This window comes from Mustelus asterias, chromosome 4 (genome assembly GCF_964213995.1).
Source record: "Mustelus asterias chromosome 4, sMusAst1.hap1.1, whole genome shotgun sequence".
Taxonomy (NCBI): domain Eukaryota; kingdom Metazoa; phylum Chordata; class Chondrichthyes; order Carcharhiniformes; family Triakidae; genus Mustelus; species Mustelus asterias.
In genome coordinates this window covers 148,020,403-148,035,776 of record NC_135804.1, presented here as the reverse complement: position 1 = coordinate 148,035,776, position 15,374 = coordinate 148,020,403, and the positions used below count along the sequence as shown (strand labels likewise).

The 15,374-nt window shown below is 41.6% G+C and overlaps 1 protein-coding gene across 1 annotated transcript in view; it reads left to right on the top strand.

Moving 5' to 3' along the window:
* Nucleotides 1-1,158: 1,158 nt before the first annotated feature.
* LOC144493065 (nuclear protein AMMECR1-like) overlaps nucleotides 1,159-15,374 on the top strand; it is a 141,266-nt gene continuing 127,050 nt past the window's right edge. The window contains exon 1 of the mRNA XM_078211926.1: nucleotides 1,159-1,445. Coding sequence (XP_078068052.1) covers nucleotides 1,159-1,445 — 287 coding nt within the window. The remainder of the gene's footprint in view (nucleotides 1,446-15,374) is intronic.

The following is a 15,374-nucleotide window of genomic DNA, read 5'->3' as shown; positions in this document are numbered from 1 at the left end:
TAGAATCATAGAATCCCTACAGTGCAGGAGGCCATTCGGCCCAATGAGTCTGCACCAACCACAATCCCACCCAAGCCCTATTCCCATAACCCCACATATTTATGTTGCTAATCCCCTCACACTATGGTCAACTTAGCATGGCCAATCAACCTAACCCACACACCTTTGGCCTGTGGGAGGAAACCAGAGCACCCAGAGGAAACCTACGCAGACACGGGGAGAATGTGCAAACTCCACACAGTTACCCAAGGCCAGAATTGAACCCGGGTCTCTGGCGCTGTGAGGTACCAGTGCCACCGTGCTGCCCATTGGCCATGCTAAATTGACCATTAGTGTCAGGGGGATTAACAGGGTAAATATGTGGGGTTGCAGAGATAGGGACTGGGTTGGGTTGTTGTTGGTGCAGGCTTGATGGGCTGAATGGCCTCTTTCTGCACTGTAGACATTCTATGATTCTTAGTGTCTTAGAAGTGGGTTTACATTAACACTGCAGTGAAGTTACTGTGTAAATCCCCTAGTCGCCACACTCCGGCGCCTGTTCGGCTACACTGAGGGACAATTTAGCATGGCCAATGCGCCCTAGCCAGCACGTCTTTCAGACTGTGAGAACCCATGCAGACATAGGGAGAACCCAGAGACGGTGACCCGAGCCGGGAATCAAAGCCGCATCCCTGACGCTGTGAAGCAGCCGCGCTAACCACTGTGACACCGTGTTTGGATGTCCCCGGTTTCCGAGGCACGGCGGCTGGCGAAAGGAACGGTTCTGGCTGGGTTGGTAACATTTAAACAAAACATCGATGGTACCTATTAATCTCGGAAAAGTATCGTCAATCAGATGACTATAATGAATTGTTGGTGGCGGCATCCAATCGTGGCGTGTAGTTGGCCTGTGGCCTGGCATTGGAGTAGGCCGCGTTGCCATGGCGATGGCAGCGGCGGCGAAGCCGGTTCGATTGTTGTTCCTGACAGGACCTTGGTGCGCGGAGGATCTGATCCAGTTTTCTTTTCTCTCCTCTGTTTTTATTTCCCTTCCCCTTGCAGGACCTACGGACGCTCGCGCGCTCTCTCCGACTCCGCCCCCTCCCCTCTCCCAACCCCCTCCCCCGCCCGCCCGCCCGGTCCCGCCTCCTCCCCCCCCCGCTCTAACCGCGGAGGAGTATGGGTAGAAAGCGGGGCTTCGCGGAAGCGCCGGTGGATTCCAAGATGGCGGCGGGCTGCTGTGGAGTGAAGAAGCAGAAACTGTCGAGCTGCTCGTCCTCTTCCACCACCTCCTCCAACAACTCCAGCGAGAACCACTGCAAGGACGTGAGCCGCGCCAACGGCTTCAGCGGCTGCCGGAGCATGGTGGTCAACTCGGAGATGTGCTGCTTCTGCTTCGACGTCCTGTACTGCCATCTGTACGGATATCAGCCGCCCCGGAGCCCACGATTCACCAACGACCCATAGTGAGTACCCAAACTCCCTGGGCACGGCGTCGCCGCGATTTTTCTCTCAACTTTACTTATTTGCTTGTGATTTATTTTTTGTTCAAGTGCGATCCAGTGGCCATCTGAATTTGTATTTTTTTAATTCATTTCCCCCCCCCCCACCGGTCAATCTCCCTAACAAGTCGAAAGAAATGTAATTCCTCTCCTCGTTTTCGAGAGGGTTTTCTGTGTGAACTTCACAAACAAAGGAAACAGCACGCAGGATCCTTGTAATCTTCTCCAAGTTTGTCAGCATGCTCTCCGAAGCCTGTTTCCCTGCAACTTTTTAGAATTTCCAATCCCAAGTTGTGTGTGTTTTTTTTTTGGGACGGGATACTTTCTTGTAGGCTAACTTTCAGGTTTTGCCGGCGTTTTCCAAATGATGTTACTACTGAATGACTTTCTCCAGGATGTTTGAGAAGCTAATCTAACTCCTCGCCAATCAAGTCGGAACTTAATAGTTTCGAATATGAAGTGAATCCCCTGTTCGTCGGTTTAGTGATTTCTTTTTTTCTCCAAAGCAACTTCGGAACGATTCTGCTCTGATGGTGTTTACTCCCGGAGGGGAGTACCGTGTCACAAGTTAATCGTTTTTACTTTTGTCAATATTACAAGTCCAGCTTTAAGCAAATACAGGGGAAAAATGTAGAAGTAGTTGATTTCAGCCTGACCGGCGTCGTTCAAGTTACTTTATCGCGAGGCTAACAATGTACTTGTCCAGATCTACAGCCTGGTAATAAACTAGGTTATGTTCCAAGAACTTTTTAATATCGAATCTTCGGATGTTTTGGCTAAGGGGATTTTTCTTTTCGTCATCCAGCTATGTTTTATGTTGCTAGTTTGAACAATCTGATTTGTGACTTAAGTGTTCCTTTGCTTTATTGACAGTCCAATTTAGCGAGTCTGTTTGTACTTTTCGCACACCGTTTGAGTTTGATTTGTGTTTGTTTCAGATTTTAAAGGTATTTAATAGACATGAAAACAACTACTCTGAAACTAAGAATTGCCCCGTTTGGATTTTTGTACTAAAGTTGTGGCTAGTGTGCAGTTCTGAAGTGATTTTAATTTGACCATTTGTATTTTAATAGTATGAAACTGGCGAGAGGATTAATGAAAAAATGTTTAAATCATCAGGTATATAGTGTGAAGCAGCTTAAAGCAGAAAAACACATGTTAACATTTGCAACTTTTGTGAAGTAAGCAAGTTGGAAAGGTTATTTATTGATTGCTATCATAAAATGAATGGGCACTTCAATGTAGCTGGCATTCTACTGTAAAATGTAAAATCTTTGCTATGTAGTTGGCATTGGGAAGAGATTTTAGATGTGGAATGTAATGTGCTGGAGTTGGAGTGTCCTTGGTCATCAGTACCATTTTGTCAGGAGATTTTGTGAATGGGGTATAAGCTTGCTAATTTTTGGGAGTTTAAAAAGTATTGTTTCATTATATTTTCCTCTAAAATTAGCAGAATTTAGTCTCGAATTCTAATGTCAAAATATGAATTAATTTTTTTCATGTGACCCACAATTTTTCCAAATGTTTTTCTCTGCTTAACGCCAACGGTTGATTTGTGCTGGAGTTGTTATCCTGAAATCACTCCCTTATCCTTTTCATAACAAGCTGCTTTCAATACTAACTATAGGTTGAGTTGTGTCACGTGTGCTCAGTCCTGGAAACACTCTGGTTTCGCCAACAGAGGAAACTGCTCAGCCAATTAGCAAGAGTAAGCTATTTTAATAAAACATTTTGAGGGGAACTGAGAAGAATAATGATGCATATGTTGTCATATGGAACTTAAAATTTTAATATTTTTAAGAGGTTGCTATGTTATAAATTGAGTTGATGTAAAATGTGAAGTTTACTTTTCAGGGTTTCTGATCCAAAATCAGCACTTGCCAAATATTTATAATGCACAAAATTTGAAAATATATCTGCAAGGACTGTGGAAAGGAAGTTTATCGAGTCTTGTTTTCTTTACACTATTATTGGATGTAGGAGTTACTGGCAAGGCCTATATTTATTGCCTATTCTTATCTGCCTTTGAACTGAGTGTCTTGACCATGTCAGAGGGCAGCTAAGAGACAATTACATTGCTGTATCTTGGAAGAATAGAATTCCTAATGTGCAGAAGAAGGCCATTCAGCCCATTGAGCTTGCACTGACAACAATCCCACCCAGGCCCTATTCCCACAACCCCACATATTTGCCCTGCTACTCCCCCTGACACTAAGGGGCAATTTAACATGGCCAATCCATCTATCCCACACATCTTTGTGTGGGAGGAAACCGAGCACCCCGAGGAAATCCGGCACCTGGAGGAAACCCAGGTAGACACGGAGAACGTGCAAACTCCACACAGATGGTGATCCCAAGCCGCAATTCAACCCAGGCCCCTGACACTGTGAGGCAGCAGTGCTAGCCACTGTATCACCGTGCTACCCAGGTCCGCAGTCACATGTAGGCCAGACCAGGTAAGGATGGTAGATATCCTTTCCTAAAGGACATTAGTGAACCAGATAGGTTTTTATGACAATGATAGTTTAGGTAAAGGTGACCATGAAACTATCTTTCAATTCCAGATTTAATTGAATTTAAATTCCACCAGCTATGTAGCCTGCACTTCTGGATTACTAATCCAATCAGTTTCCAGTATGGTACCATCTTCTCCTTACATTGGAACTTTGGTGTTTACTAAGGAAGAGGAAGATGACAAAATATCAGTGGAGGCAATGGATAGTGTGAAAATTGAAAATGAGGTTGTACTGGAAAGACTGGCTCTGTTTCAGGTTGATCAGTCACCTGGTCCTGATTACTTGCATCCCAGGAAGCAGGGGTGGAGATAACAAGAGCTTTTTAAACTTTTCTGGATGCTGGGGAAGTGCCAGATAGTTGGAGAGTGTCAGGTTAGGTACTTTCATTCAAGACAGGCTGCAAGAACAGACCAGTTAATCTAACATCAGTAGTGGGTAAAGTTCTAGAAGCCTTAATCAGGGGAGAAATCTACAAGCATTTGGATAGTTATTTGATTTATTATTGTCGCATGTGTTAGCATACAGTAAAAAAAAATATTGTTTCTTGCGTGCTATGCAGCCAAAGCATACCGTTCATAGAGAAGGAGACGGGAGAGTGCAGAATGTAGTGTTACAGTCATAGGTATGAGTTAATTAATGAGGCCAGCATCATTTGTAAAAGGCAGATTAACTAATCTAACTGAATTTTTTGATGAAGTAACAGAAGGTTCATGAAGGGAATGTGGTGGATTTGCCTGTATGGATGTAAAGTGATTGATAAGGTACCATATAAAAGGCTGGTCAACAAAGCTGAGGAATAGGAGGACCAGTGTGCAATTGGATAAAAAAAATTGGCTAAAGGACAGAAAGCAGCAATTGATAGTTGGTTGTTTTTCAGACAGTAAGAAGTTTAACAACACGTTAAAGTCCAACAGGTTTATTTGGTAGCAAAAGCCACACAAGCTTTTGGAGCTCCAAGCCCCTTCTTCAGGTGAGTGGGAATTCTGTTCACAAACAGAGCATATAAAGACACAAACTCAATTTACATGAATAATGGTTGGAATGCGAATACTTACAACTAATCAAGTCTTTAAGAAACAAAACAACGTGAGTGGAGAGATGAGTGGAGTGGAGTGGCTGTCTTGTCTGGAGACAATACACGTCTTTTTAGCCTGTCTTGATGCTCTCTCCACTCACATTGTTTTGTTTCTTAAAGACTTGATTAGTTGTAAGTATTCGCATTCCAACCATTATTCATGTAAATTGAGTTTGTGTCTTTATATGCCCTGTTTGTGAACAGAATTCCCACTCACCTGAAGAAGGGGCTTGGAGCTCCGAAAGCTTGTGTGGCTTTTGCTACCAAATAAACCTGTTGGACTTTAACCTGGTGTTGTTAAACTTCTTACTGTGTTTACCCCAGTCCAACGCCGGCATCTCCACATCATGTTTTTCAGACAGCAGGGTGGTAGTCAGTGGTCTCTTTGTGCTGCCCACCCCCACTTGCTGGCAGACACAAACACCAAGGATCAGTGGCAGGACCACTGCTTTTTTTTTCTATATATAATTGACTTGGATCTTTGTGAAGGGAGTGAAATTTCAAAATTTGTTAATGACATCAAACCTGGAGGAGTGAAAGATAGTGAAAATGATATAATTGACTCCATGGTTACATAGGCTCGCAGAAAAGGCAGGCAAGTGGCAGATAGAATTTTAAAGGGAGCAGTGTGAGATGATGCATTTTGGCAGACGATATGGGGAGAGGCAGTATAGAATAAGTAGCACAATTCTACAGTGTGCAGGAACAGAGGTACCTGGAGTGTATGTGAATTGATCTTTGGCAGAATGTATTAAGAGTGGTTAGCAAAGCATAAGGGGTCTTGGGCTTCATAAATAAAGGCATTGAGTATAAAGCAGGGAGGCTGTGGTGCATCTATGTTAGGCTTCAATTAGTTATTGCTTTCAGTTCTGGTAAAAGATGTGAAGCTCCTTGAGAGGGAGCAGAGGAGATCTTCCAATGGTTCCAAAGATGGGGGTGTACTATTGGCAAGGTTAGTTTGAAAAGGTTCTAATTGGAGATTGAAGGGAGGCTTGATGAAGGTCACAAAGTTGTGACAGGTTTAAATAGGGTAGATATATCTCTTCCCATTAACTGGTGGTATGAAGACTAGGAGAGACAGATTTAAGATTTTGGGCAAGTGACGCAGAGGGAATGTGAATGTTTTTGCACCAAGTGGTAATGGCCTGAAGCTCACTGCACATGAGGTTGGTGGATGTGGAAATGATCAATGATTTTAAAAGGAAATTTGGTCACTCAGAAGAAATTAAATTGTCAGGCTACAGGGATTGAGCAGGAGGAAATGGAGTGCTTTATGGTTAGCTGGCATGGATATGATGGGCCAAATGTCTGCCTCCAGTGCCATAAATGACTCTTGTGACTGTGGAATTGGTCAAAACTAGAGGCGTACTAGATTTTATGAAAATTCATCAATGAACAAAAATGTTCATCAGCATTGATGGTGGTAATTAAAGTTTCTCTGTGTACCAGGACTTAGGAACACACAACATGACAGAGCACATAGATTGGAGCAATGGAAGACTAGATAAATTGGCTCCAGATTTGGCATGTGACATGGTGGAAACATTGAATAATTGACTTCTGTAGAATGGCTAAATCTGGAGAAGAGCAGTTACATGAATGTTTGAAAAGTAGGTGGGGTGGTAAGGGAGAGATTGAAGGGTGACACTGAAATTCCAGAAACTATTTGGGGCAGAGAAATATTCATTTTGACCACTGGAACATTGGCATGGAGACCTTGAGTGAGAACACAATGCAGAGCAGACAAAATATAACTGGCCAGTTTCAACTGTCATTCATTAACTTGTCGTTAAAACAGTTTGAACTCCAGCAGTTACTTGTGCAGCTGGGTGGCCTTCATGCACGCCCCAACTCCCAACCCTCACGCGCTCTTTTTCGGGCAAGTATCTATTTCCTGTTACGAAATAAATTATGGGTTCTGCTTTGGCAGATTGGAGCAGGAAGTTGTATGTCCTTTCTAACTTCTAATTCTTGTGATTATCTTAGATTTAAGTCTCCTTGTTACTGTTTCACCAACCAGTAAAAAATCTATCACTCTTTACCTGCTGCTAGTTCTTCATAATCTCGATCCCTATTGGGTCACCTAATCCACCTTCTCCACACTAATAGAGGGCAAAGGTCCAACACTGCAATTTTCCATTATCCCTCTTAACATCTTGGAGAGGAAAAGTGACAAAAACAACTTGCCTTTACTGTAGGAAAATGTGACCACCAAATCTTTTTCATTGTTTCTCTAGACTGCCCAAACCTGTACAATACTTTCAGTTGTGACCACATTAAGGTTTTGTGCAAGTTCAACATTACAGCCTTGGTATTGTACTCAGTCCATTTAGGTACTAAACTAAGCATTTGGTATGCCTATTTTTAGTGATCTTGTTTACTGGCCCTATCGCCTTGTAGCAAACTGTTTATCTGATAGAATCAGTGGTGTTCCTTGAAAAATCACTGTTTACTGTGTATTTATTTTCCTTATTCGGAGTGTATTATTGCAATTTGTCTACACGTTAAACTGAAATTATGTTCCCATCCTTCTAATCTTTGCCTTGTTGCAGTCTTTCACAATCGTCCACTGGTTTTCATCAGAAAATGTCTGTTCTATCAATTCCTAAATGAATACCTTATGTATATAGTAAAATTTGAAGACACGAGTTTGTGATTCACACAAAAGAAGGTAGTTGCGGTTGTTAGACAGTAGTCGTCTCAGGCCATTGCTGCAGTAGTGTCCAAGGCCCACCCATCTTCAACTGCTTCATCAATGTGTTCAAGTGTGTTCACTATGCACGTGCAGTGTTCGTTTGCAACCCCTCAGATTATGGGGTAGCCGGCATGAACATGCTGCAAGTCCTGGGCAACATTCAGGAATAGGCCAATAAGTGGCATGCAGCATTCGTGCATAGCAATGACAACCATCAACAAGGAGTCTAGGCATCAGCCTGTCACATTTAATTGCATTACCATTGTTAAATTTTCCCCCACCACTAACATAACCCTGAGAGTCTTCTATAAGCATATAAATAGTAAAATGGTGGCAAAAGAAAGGGTAGGACTGAGTAGGGATAAAAGGGACTTGGAGATGGGAGAAGAAGCAGAACCATTGAATGAGTACTTAGCACTTGCCTTTACAAAGGAGGATGGTGCAACCCAGGCTGGGGTGAGAAAGGAGATAACTACACTGCCCAAGACTGCAAGAAACTATAAAAGTCGTGAATGTAGCCCAATCCATCATGCAAACCAGGGTTATGTTAGTGGTGGGGGAAAATTTAACAATGGAAAAGGAGATGTTAGAAAGACTTTCTTTACTCAATAGATCAGGTACTAGGACCAATGAGATGCATCCATGGGTACTGAGGGAAGTGAGAGTGGAAACTGAAGAGGAACTAGTGATAATCCTCCAGTCTTCCTTGGAAACAGAGGTGGTGCCAGAGGACATGAGCATTACGAATATTATACCCATGTTCAAAAAAAGGGTAAGAATAAATTGATTTGGTTTATTATAGTCGTATGTATTAGTATACAGTGAAAAGTATTGTTTCTTGCGCACTATACAGATAAAGCGTAATGTACATGGGGAAGCAAAAGAGTGTGTAGAATAGTGTCATAGTTAGGCTGCAGAGAAAGATCAACTTAATGTAAGGTAGGTCCATTCAAAATCTGATGGCAGCAGGGAAGAAGCTGTTCTTGAGTCGGTTGGTAAGTGATCCCAGACTTTTGTATCTTTTTCCCAACAGAAGAAGGTGGAAGAGAGTATGTCTGGGGTGCATGGGGTCCTTGATTATGTTGGCTGCTTTGCCGAGGCAGTGGGAAGTGTAGACAGAGTCAATGGATGGGCAGCTGGTTTGCATGATGGATTGGGCTACATTCACGACTTTTATAGTTTCTTGCGATCTTGGGCAGAGCAGGAGCCATCCCAAGCTGTGATACAACCAGAAAGAATGCTTTCCATGATGCATCTGTAAAAGTTACACCATAAAAGTTTGAGTACAGAACTTTGATTCACTGTCTGCTACTTGCTGTTCATCCATTTGTGACATGGCGAGAGTGAGGGGACAGCGATACAGTTCCAAGGGCAGGATGGTGTGTGACTTGGAGGGGAACTTGTAGGTGGTGATATCCCCATGGATCTGCTGTCCTTGTCCTAGGTGGTCGAGGTCATGACTCTGAAAGGTTCTGTGAAAGAAACCTTGGCAATTTGCTGCACTGCATCTTGTAGATGAGACACAATGGCATTCATTATGTCGGTGGTGGAAGGAGTGAATATTTAAGTTGGTAGATTGAGTGCCAATCAAATGGGCTGCTTAATTGTCACAGAAGGACATTTTCAAGCATCTAATTGTAGTTAAATGCATCATTAATTAAAAGGTCTCCTTTTTGTTGCTCCTTTTGCTGGTTTGAGTGATGGACTGGTCTTCACTCATGACCCTTTGTAGTTGCTTGCGGTCTTGGGCAGAGCAGGAACCATGTCCAGCTTTGTGATACATCTGTAGAAGTTGATGAGAGTTGTAGCGGGCATGCCAAATTTCCTTCGTCTCCTGAGAAAGGAGAGGAGTTGGTTGGCTTTTCTAACGATAGCATCTGCATGGAGGGACCAGGAGAATTCCACCACAGAGAAATGATGTAACTTTAAATGCATTTGTCTTAGCAATAGCCATGATTACCCTTATAGCTGAAACATGTTCTTTAGAAAATATTGTAATGTTAATATGGTGATACACCAGCATTCAACTATATTGAGAATTGGCTGTTTACTAATAAAATCGGAAAAGGTGGCCTTAACATTCAGTATTATGGCTGCAACTTTGAAAGCTTTTTCACTTTCTAAATCAAGCAGTATTAGTAATCAAGATTTTCATTGATTTCATAATACGCTGGATAGTACTCGTAATCAAAAGCAGTTTCTCAAATCTGTAGTAGTGGCCTATTAATTCCTTGAATGGATGTCTATTTTTGGAGCACTGAATGTTGATGCTCAGTGTAAACAGTCAGCCCATAGCTGACATTGAACCAAGGCATTATTCCTTTTTCTACAAATTTGGATATTGCAGTTTTTTCACCAATTTGGAATGCAATATCTGCTTTGTGCACAGTAATATATGGGATTTGTTGTGTAAATAGGTTTATACGGTGCAAAACATTGTGGCTTGGAGTTTCCACTAGCTTGTACTGATATTTGCAGTGCAATTTGTCAGAAATCTGCTAAACCAGAGCAAAAGATCAAATAGATTTTAGCGCAAGTTATGTCAAGTGCAAATCGAGTTTCTGGTTTTAAAAGAAACATCATGCTGGAGACTGACCATGTCACCAGATCAAATTAATCACCATGGTGAATTTCCACTAATTGCATCTGTATGCTGGTCTTGAGGCCCTTTAAAATTAAGCTGCCTTTCAGACACACAGGCACTAATATACACCTTTGTCAACGGTTTCAATTTTTAAAATTTACTAAAAGAACTGACCATGTGAACCAATGAAGTTGTATAATGGTTCTAGTTTTGAAAGTTATTTTTATTATCTAGTTACTCAAGTGGTGAACTAGACACTTTTTTTGATTTGAAATGCTTATTTTTAAAATCATTTTTCAGCTGTAGTAATTGCATGTAACCATTCTTAAAATGAAGGAACATTTTTAATGCAGTTTTTAAATTCTAAAATGTGCTGCCCGGATATGTTGACTCATGAAGTGTTCACTTTTTCTAAAACTGGTGCAATTTGCATCCAGGACACTGACTGTTTCCACAGTGGAAACTCTGAGCCTGTATGTTTAGCAGCTTCCATAGCATAGTACTTGTATTGATCAGAAAACATGCTCTTGGCAAAATGTTTTATCTTTCAAAACTTGTACTGACTGTGTGAAGTGATTTGTCAGAACATTTCGCAATGCTTAATATGACTTTGGGTTGGCCAGTATCTGTCCAGTTTAATGAAGTTATTCCATCCTACTGTTCAGGATAGAGGCAATGTTCTATTGTTAGTTCTAATTAAAACTGTAAAGCTTATATTGGACTGCAGTTTTAAGTAAACTAAATCTTGTTTCCAAGCTCTCTGGCTAGCAGTGTGAAATACCAGAACTGATTGTATTTACCCATATGCCCTCATTTTCATCTTGGATGTATTGATGTTTAGCAAAATATGTCTACATTGAACAGTCTCGCATAATCTCTGGTTCTAAGCAGTGATGCACAAATCATTCTGTTACTTTTAAATGTGTTTGAGTTTCTTCAGCTCTGCCTACTTTTGCTGTGAAATAAAACTCTTGTTGGCCAAAGGAGACTGCAATGAGTGCCTGAGCATATACAAGCACAGAATAAGCTTGAGTTTTAAGTCACAATGATTCATTCATCTGTGTCAGATTTGGTGGGGAATGGGCAGATGGCCAGAGATGAAACTTTATTTGTAGGGAAATGACACTTATTACTTGAAATGTATGCAGTTTTCCCCAGTACGTTCTTCAAATTCTTCATAATTGTCTATTTCCATACACATATGCGCACAAGTAATTTGGCAAAAGCTCATGTTGGATAGACCTGGTTTGACAGGCCAAGGCAAATGGTTGAAAAATTGATAAAATAATGCTGCATTGATAGAGAATAGACTGTTCCAGAGCAGAAAGCGTTAATGTGGGATAGATCGACTTGAGGGCAAATATTAAGAATCATTGTAAATTTGGTTGGATTAGGGAATTAATAGAACTCAACATAAGACCAATGTGTGGAATTTGATCAACAGCTGGGTGTCAGCTCAAGAACAGGTCAGATGTTGAGGGTTGAAAGAGTTTATAATTGTATTTTCTTTTCATTCGTGGGATGTCTGTGTCACTGGCCAGGCCAGCATTTATTGCCCTTAATGATAATGAGCCAGCCACATTCTTATATCACCGTCTGTGGTCCTTGTTCTGTAGGTATACTCTCAATGTTAGATATGGATTTCCAGAAATTTGACCTAGCGATGTCAATGAACTCTTTACAAGTCTGGATAGTGTGTGACTTTGAGAGGTGGTGGTATTCTCGTATCCCTTGCTGCCTTCATCTTATAGGCAGTAGACTTGACTTAGCATTGACGAGCTGCTGTAGAGTATCTTGTAGATGGCACACATTCCTGTCATGTTGTGCCAGTGGTGGAGGGAGTGAATGTTTTATGTGATGGTTGGAGGGCTGCTTTGCCCTGGATGAGGTGCACTCACCTGGGCAAGTGCAAAGCACTCCATGTTTCTGAGGCGTTGAGAGGTAAGTTACTCACTGCAAAATATTATACTTTTTGCCACAGGATTAAACTGGCTGTTCCAATTAAGTCTTGTTAATGGTGATCCCTGTGATGTTGGTGAAGGATTCGGAAACGGTAATGCCATGAATGTCAATGGGAGGTGGGTAGAATCGTGTTGGAAATGGTTGTAGCCTAATACTTGTTGTTTATCAGCCCAGTGTTGTCCAGGTCTTGCTGTAGGTGGGTGTGAACTGCTTCGTTATTTGAAGGTTTATGAATGGGACTGAAGATTGTGCAAACATCCCCATCCCTGACCTTGTCAGGAAGGAAATGTCTTTGATGAAACGGCTGATGTGACTAACTGAGCGACTCTTGCAGCAATGTCCTGGGGCTGAGATGATTGACCTCTGACAGCCTCACCATCTTTCTTTAGGTTAGGAATGATGAGTCAGTGGAGAGTTTTCCCTGATTCTCACTGGCTTCAATTTCTATACATGAATACTAGAAGTATGTTGTAAGAAGCCTAAATTAGAGGTGGCCATTCCAGGAAGTAATTGTAGTACATTCGTTTGTAGAAGATTGGTGATCAGTATACCATAAAATGTATGGGGAAAGTTGGGTTGGATAGTGCACGTGAGGGGTAAAGGTGTACTTTAGCTTTATACCTCATGAATACTTGGGAGATGCAGGAAATATTACACTTGGAGCATCAGAAGCTGCTTAATGAATGGCTTTGGACTTTTGTTATGTCAAAGGTAAAGTTAATTCTACAAGCTTCCAGGTGTTAATTCCAGTAGAAATTTATGGTGAAGGAATAACTCTGAAGCTTGTCTTTTGCTTAAGCAAGTTTATCCTGAGAGCTCAGCATAGCAGCCATCTCTGCTTTCCCACATTCTCACTGTTCCAGATGTATCCAATTTATGCTATTTCTGAGATTAAGCTAATGATCATCACCTGTCCCTAACAATGTAGTTGGTTTAATAATGTAATTTCCAATTGCTGGTACATCAATACCAAGGCAGATACTATATAAAGAAATGAGGAAATGTTGACAAAGGGCTTTCGCTGTCCCAAATTATGATGAAAGTCACAGACCTGAAATGTTAACTCAGTTTTGCTGCACAGCTGTCTGCCTGACCTGAGTATTTCCAGCATTTTCTGTTTTTAATGTTTATTTATTAGTCACAAGTAGGCTTACATTAACACTGCAATGAAGTCACTGAAAATCCCCTTGTCGCCACATTCCAGCACCTGTTCAGAGGGAGAACTTAGCATGGCCAAACCACCTAACCATGACTTTCGGACTGTAGGAGGAAACCCATGCAGACACGGGGAGAACATGCAGACTCCGCACAGACAGTGACCCAAGCCGGGAATTGAACCTGGGTTCCTGGCGCTGTGAGGCAGCAGTGCTAACCACTGTGCCATCATGCTGCCCCAATTTATTTCAGATTTCTAGTGTCCACAGTATTCTGCTCTTTCACACTGCATTATGTTGGTTGAATTAGTTTAGAGTCTGCAATGGTAATGCATTATGTTACTTGCATGGCCTAAAGTTTCAGGGAAGCCACAAGAGGCAGTTAACATCTTAGTTTGGTAAAGATAAATGACCAACTAGAATACAGGGAATAGAAGGTGTGGTGCTCCTGGATAATGGTGATGACTGTATAATCAATTTTGTGGTTTTAAACCTCAGCACGACCAAAGACCAGTACTCGAGCATACAATTTAAAAAAAAATAGCATCAAATGAATGTACCAAGTGCTTAAACAAATTGACCGGCGTGGGGAGTACTTTTTAATAACACATCTCCGTGGGAGGCAAAGGCAATGCATTAAGTGTACTGTGGAATAAGTGCATACTTTGGATTAGTGAGCACAAGCCAAGAAAGTATTTTAAATGTATCAACTGAGAAATTGAAAGCACAAACACTAAAAGCTGACAGGTGGGAGTAGTGGCACTGAGTCGACGTGAAGAACCTTCTGAAAGGATAACCAGACATGTGTAGAATTGCACATGGCTGTAAAGATTAAAATTAACATCAAGAAAACCTAAAGCGATTCTAGTGAAGTTGAAATTGAATATGAGAATCCCTACGGAGCAGAAAGAAACTATTCAACCCAACAAGTCTGCACTGACTCTCCAAAAGAGCATCTCACCCAGGCTGTCCCCTCTGCCCTAGCCCCATAACCCCACACATTTCCCATGGCCAATCACCTAACCACATCTTTGGACTGAAGTGGGGGAAACCGGAGCACCTGGAGGAAACCTATGCAGACACACAATACGCAAACTCAACATGGACAGTCACCAAAGGCCGGAATAGAGCTTGGGCCCCTGGTGCTGGAGGCAGAAATGCCGCCCATTATTTTATTTTGTGTGGTGCGTGGCTAAAAACAAAATTCTGTTGTAGAAATCTGAAAGCTTTGTATTTTCATTTCATTAAGCTACTATTCATGCCCCCCTTCACTCTCTCCTCTTAACTTCACTATCTAATCTGGATTAAACATCTTGGTTCAGAAAAGCCAGTGAAATTTTTTATTGAATTCTTTGAGCATTGCTATTTTGAAAAACTGAGGATGGTGGAAGTTATGTTCCTGGAGCTACTCAAAACATTAGGAAATATAACATTTTGACTGCAAACTTTCTTTTTATTACCATTTTCTTTACTTTTGTTTTCTTGTCAGTTCTAACAGTGTCACATAACAATGGCATTAGTAAATGAAGCCAGGTAGTGTATTGTGACAGCAGTGTGAACAGATAGCTGTGTTTGTTAGTTTTCTGGCTGCAGTGGTGCTGAGTGGGAGAAATTGGAGCACCTCCATTGCTGGAGTTTCTGATGAAGAACTGCTCAGGTAGACTGCTTCCAATCAGAAGTCGCATAATGTCTATACAATCAACAGTCTTGAATTTTAGCTGTGCACTATTCCACGGTGGTCAGTATGCAGGACCCTTCAGGTAAAGGGCACACTGACTATTTGAGGACTTCTGTCAGGGTACAGAATGTGCTTTGAAATAGAACCGTACTCCAATGCAATCAATAGTGCACTAACATTATTGAGGTGGAACAACTTCGAAAAATTCAGTAAAAATATCACCTTGTTG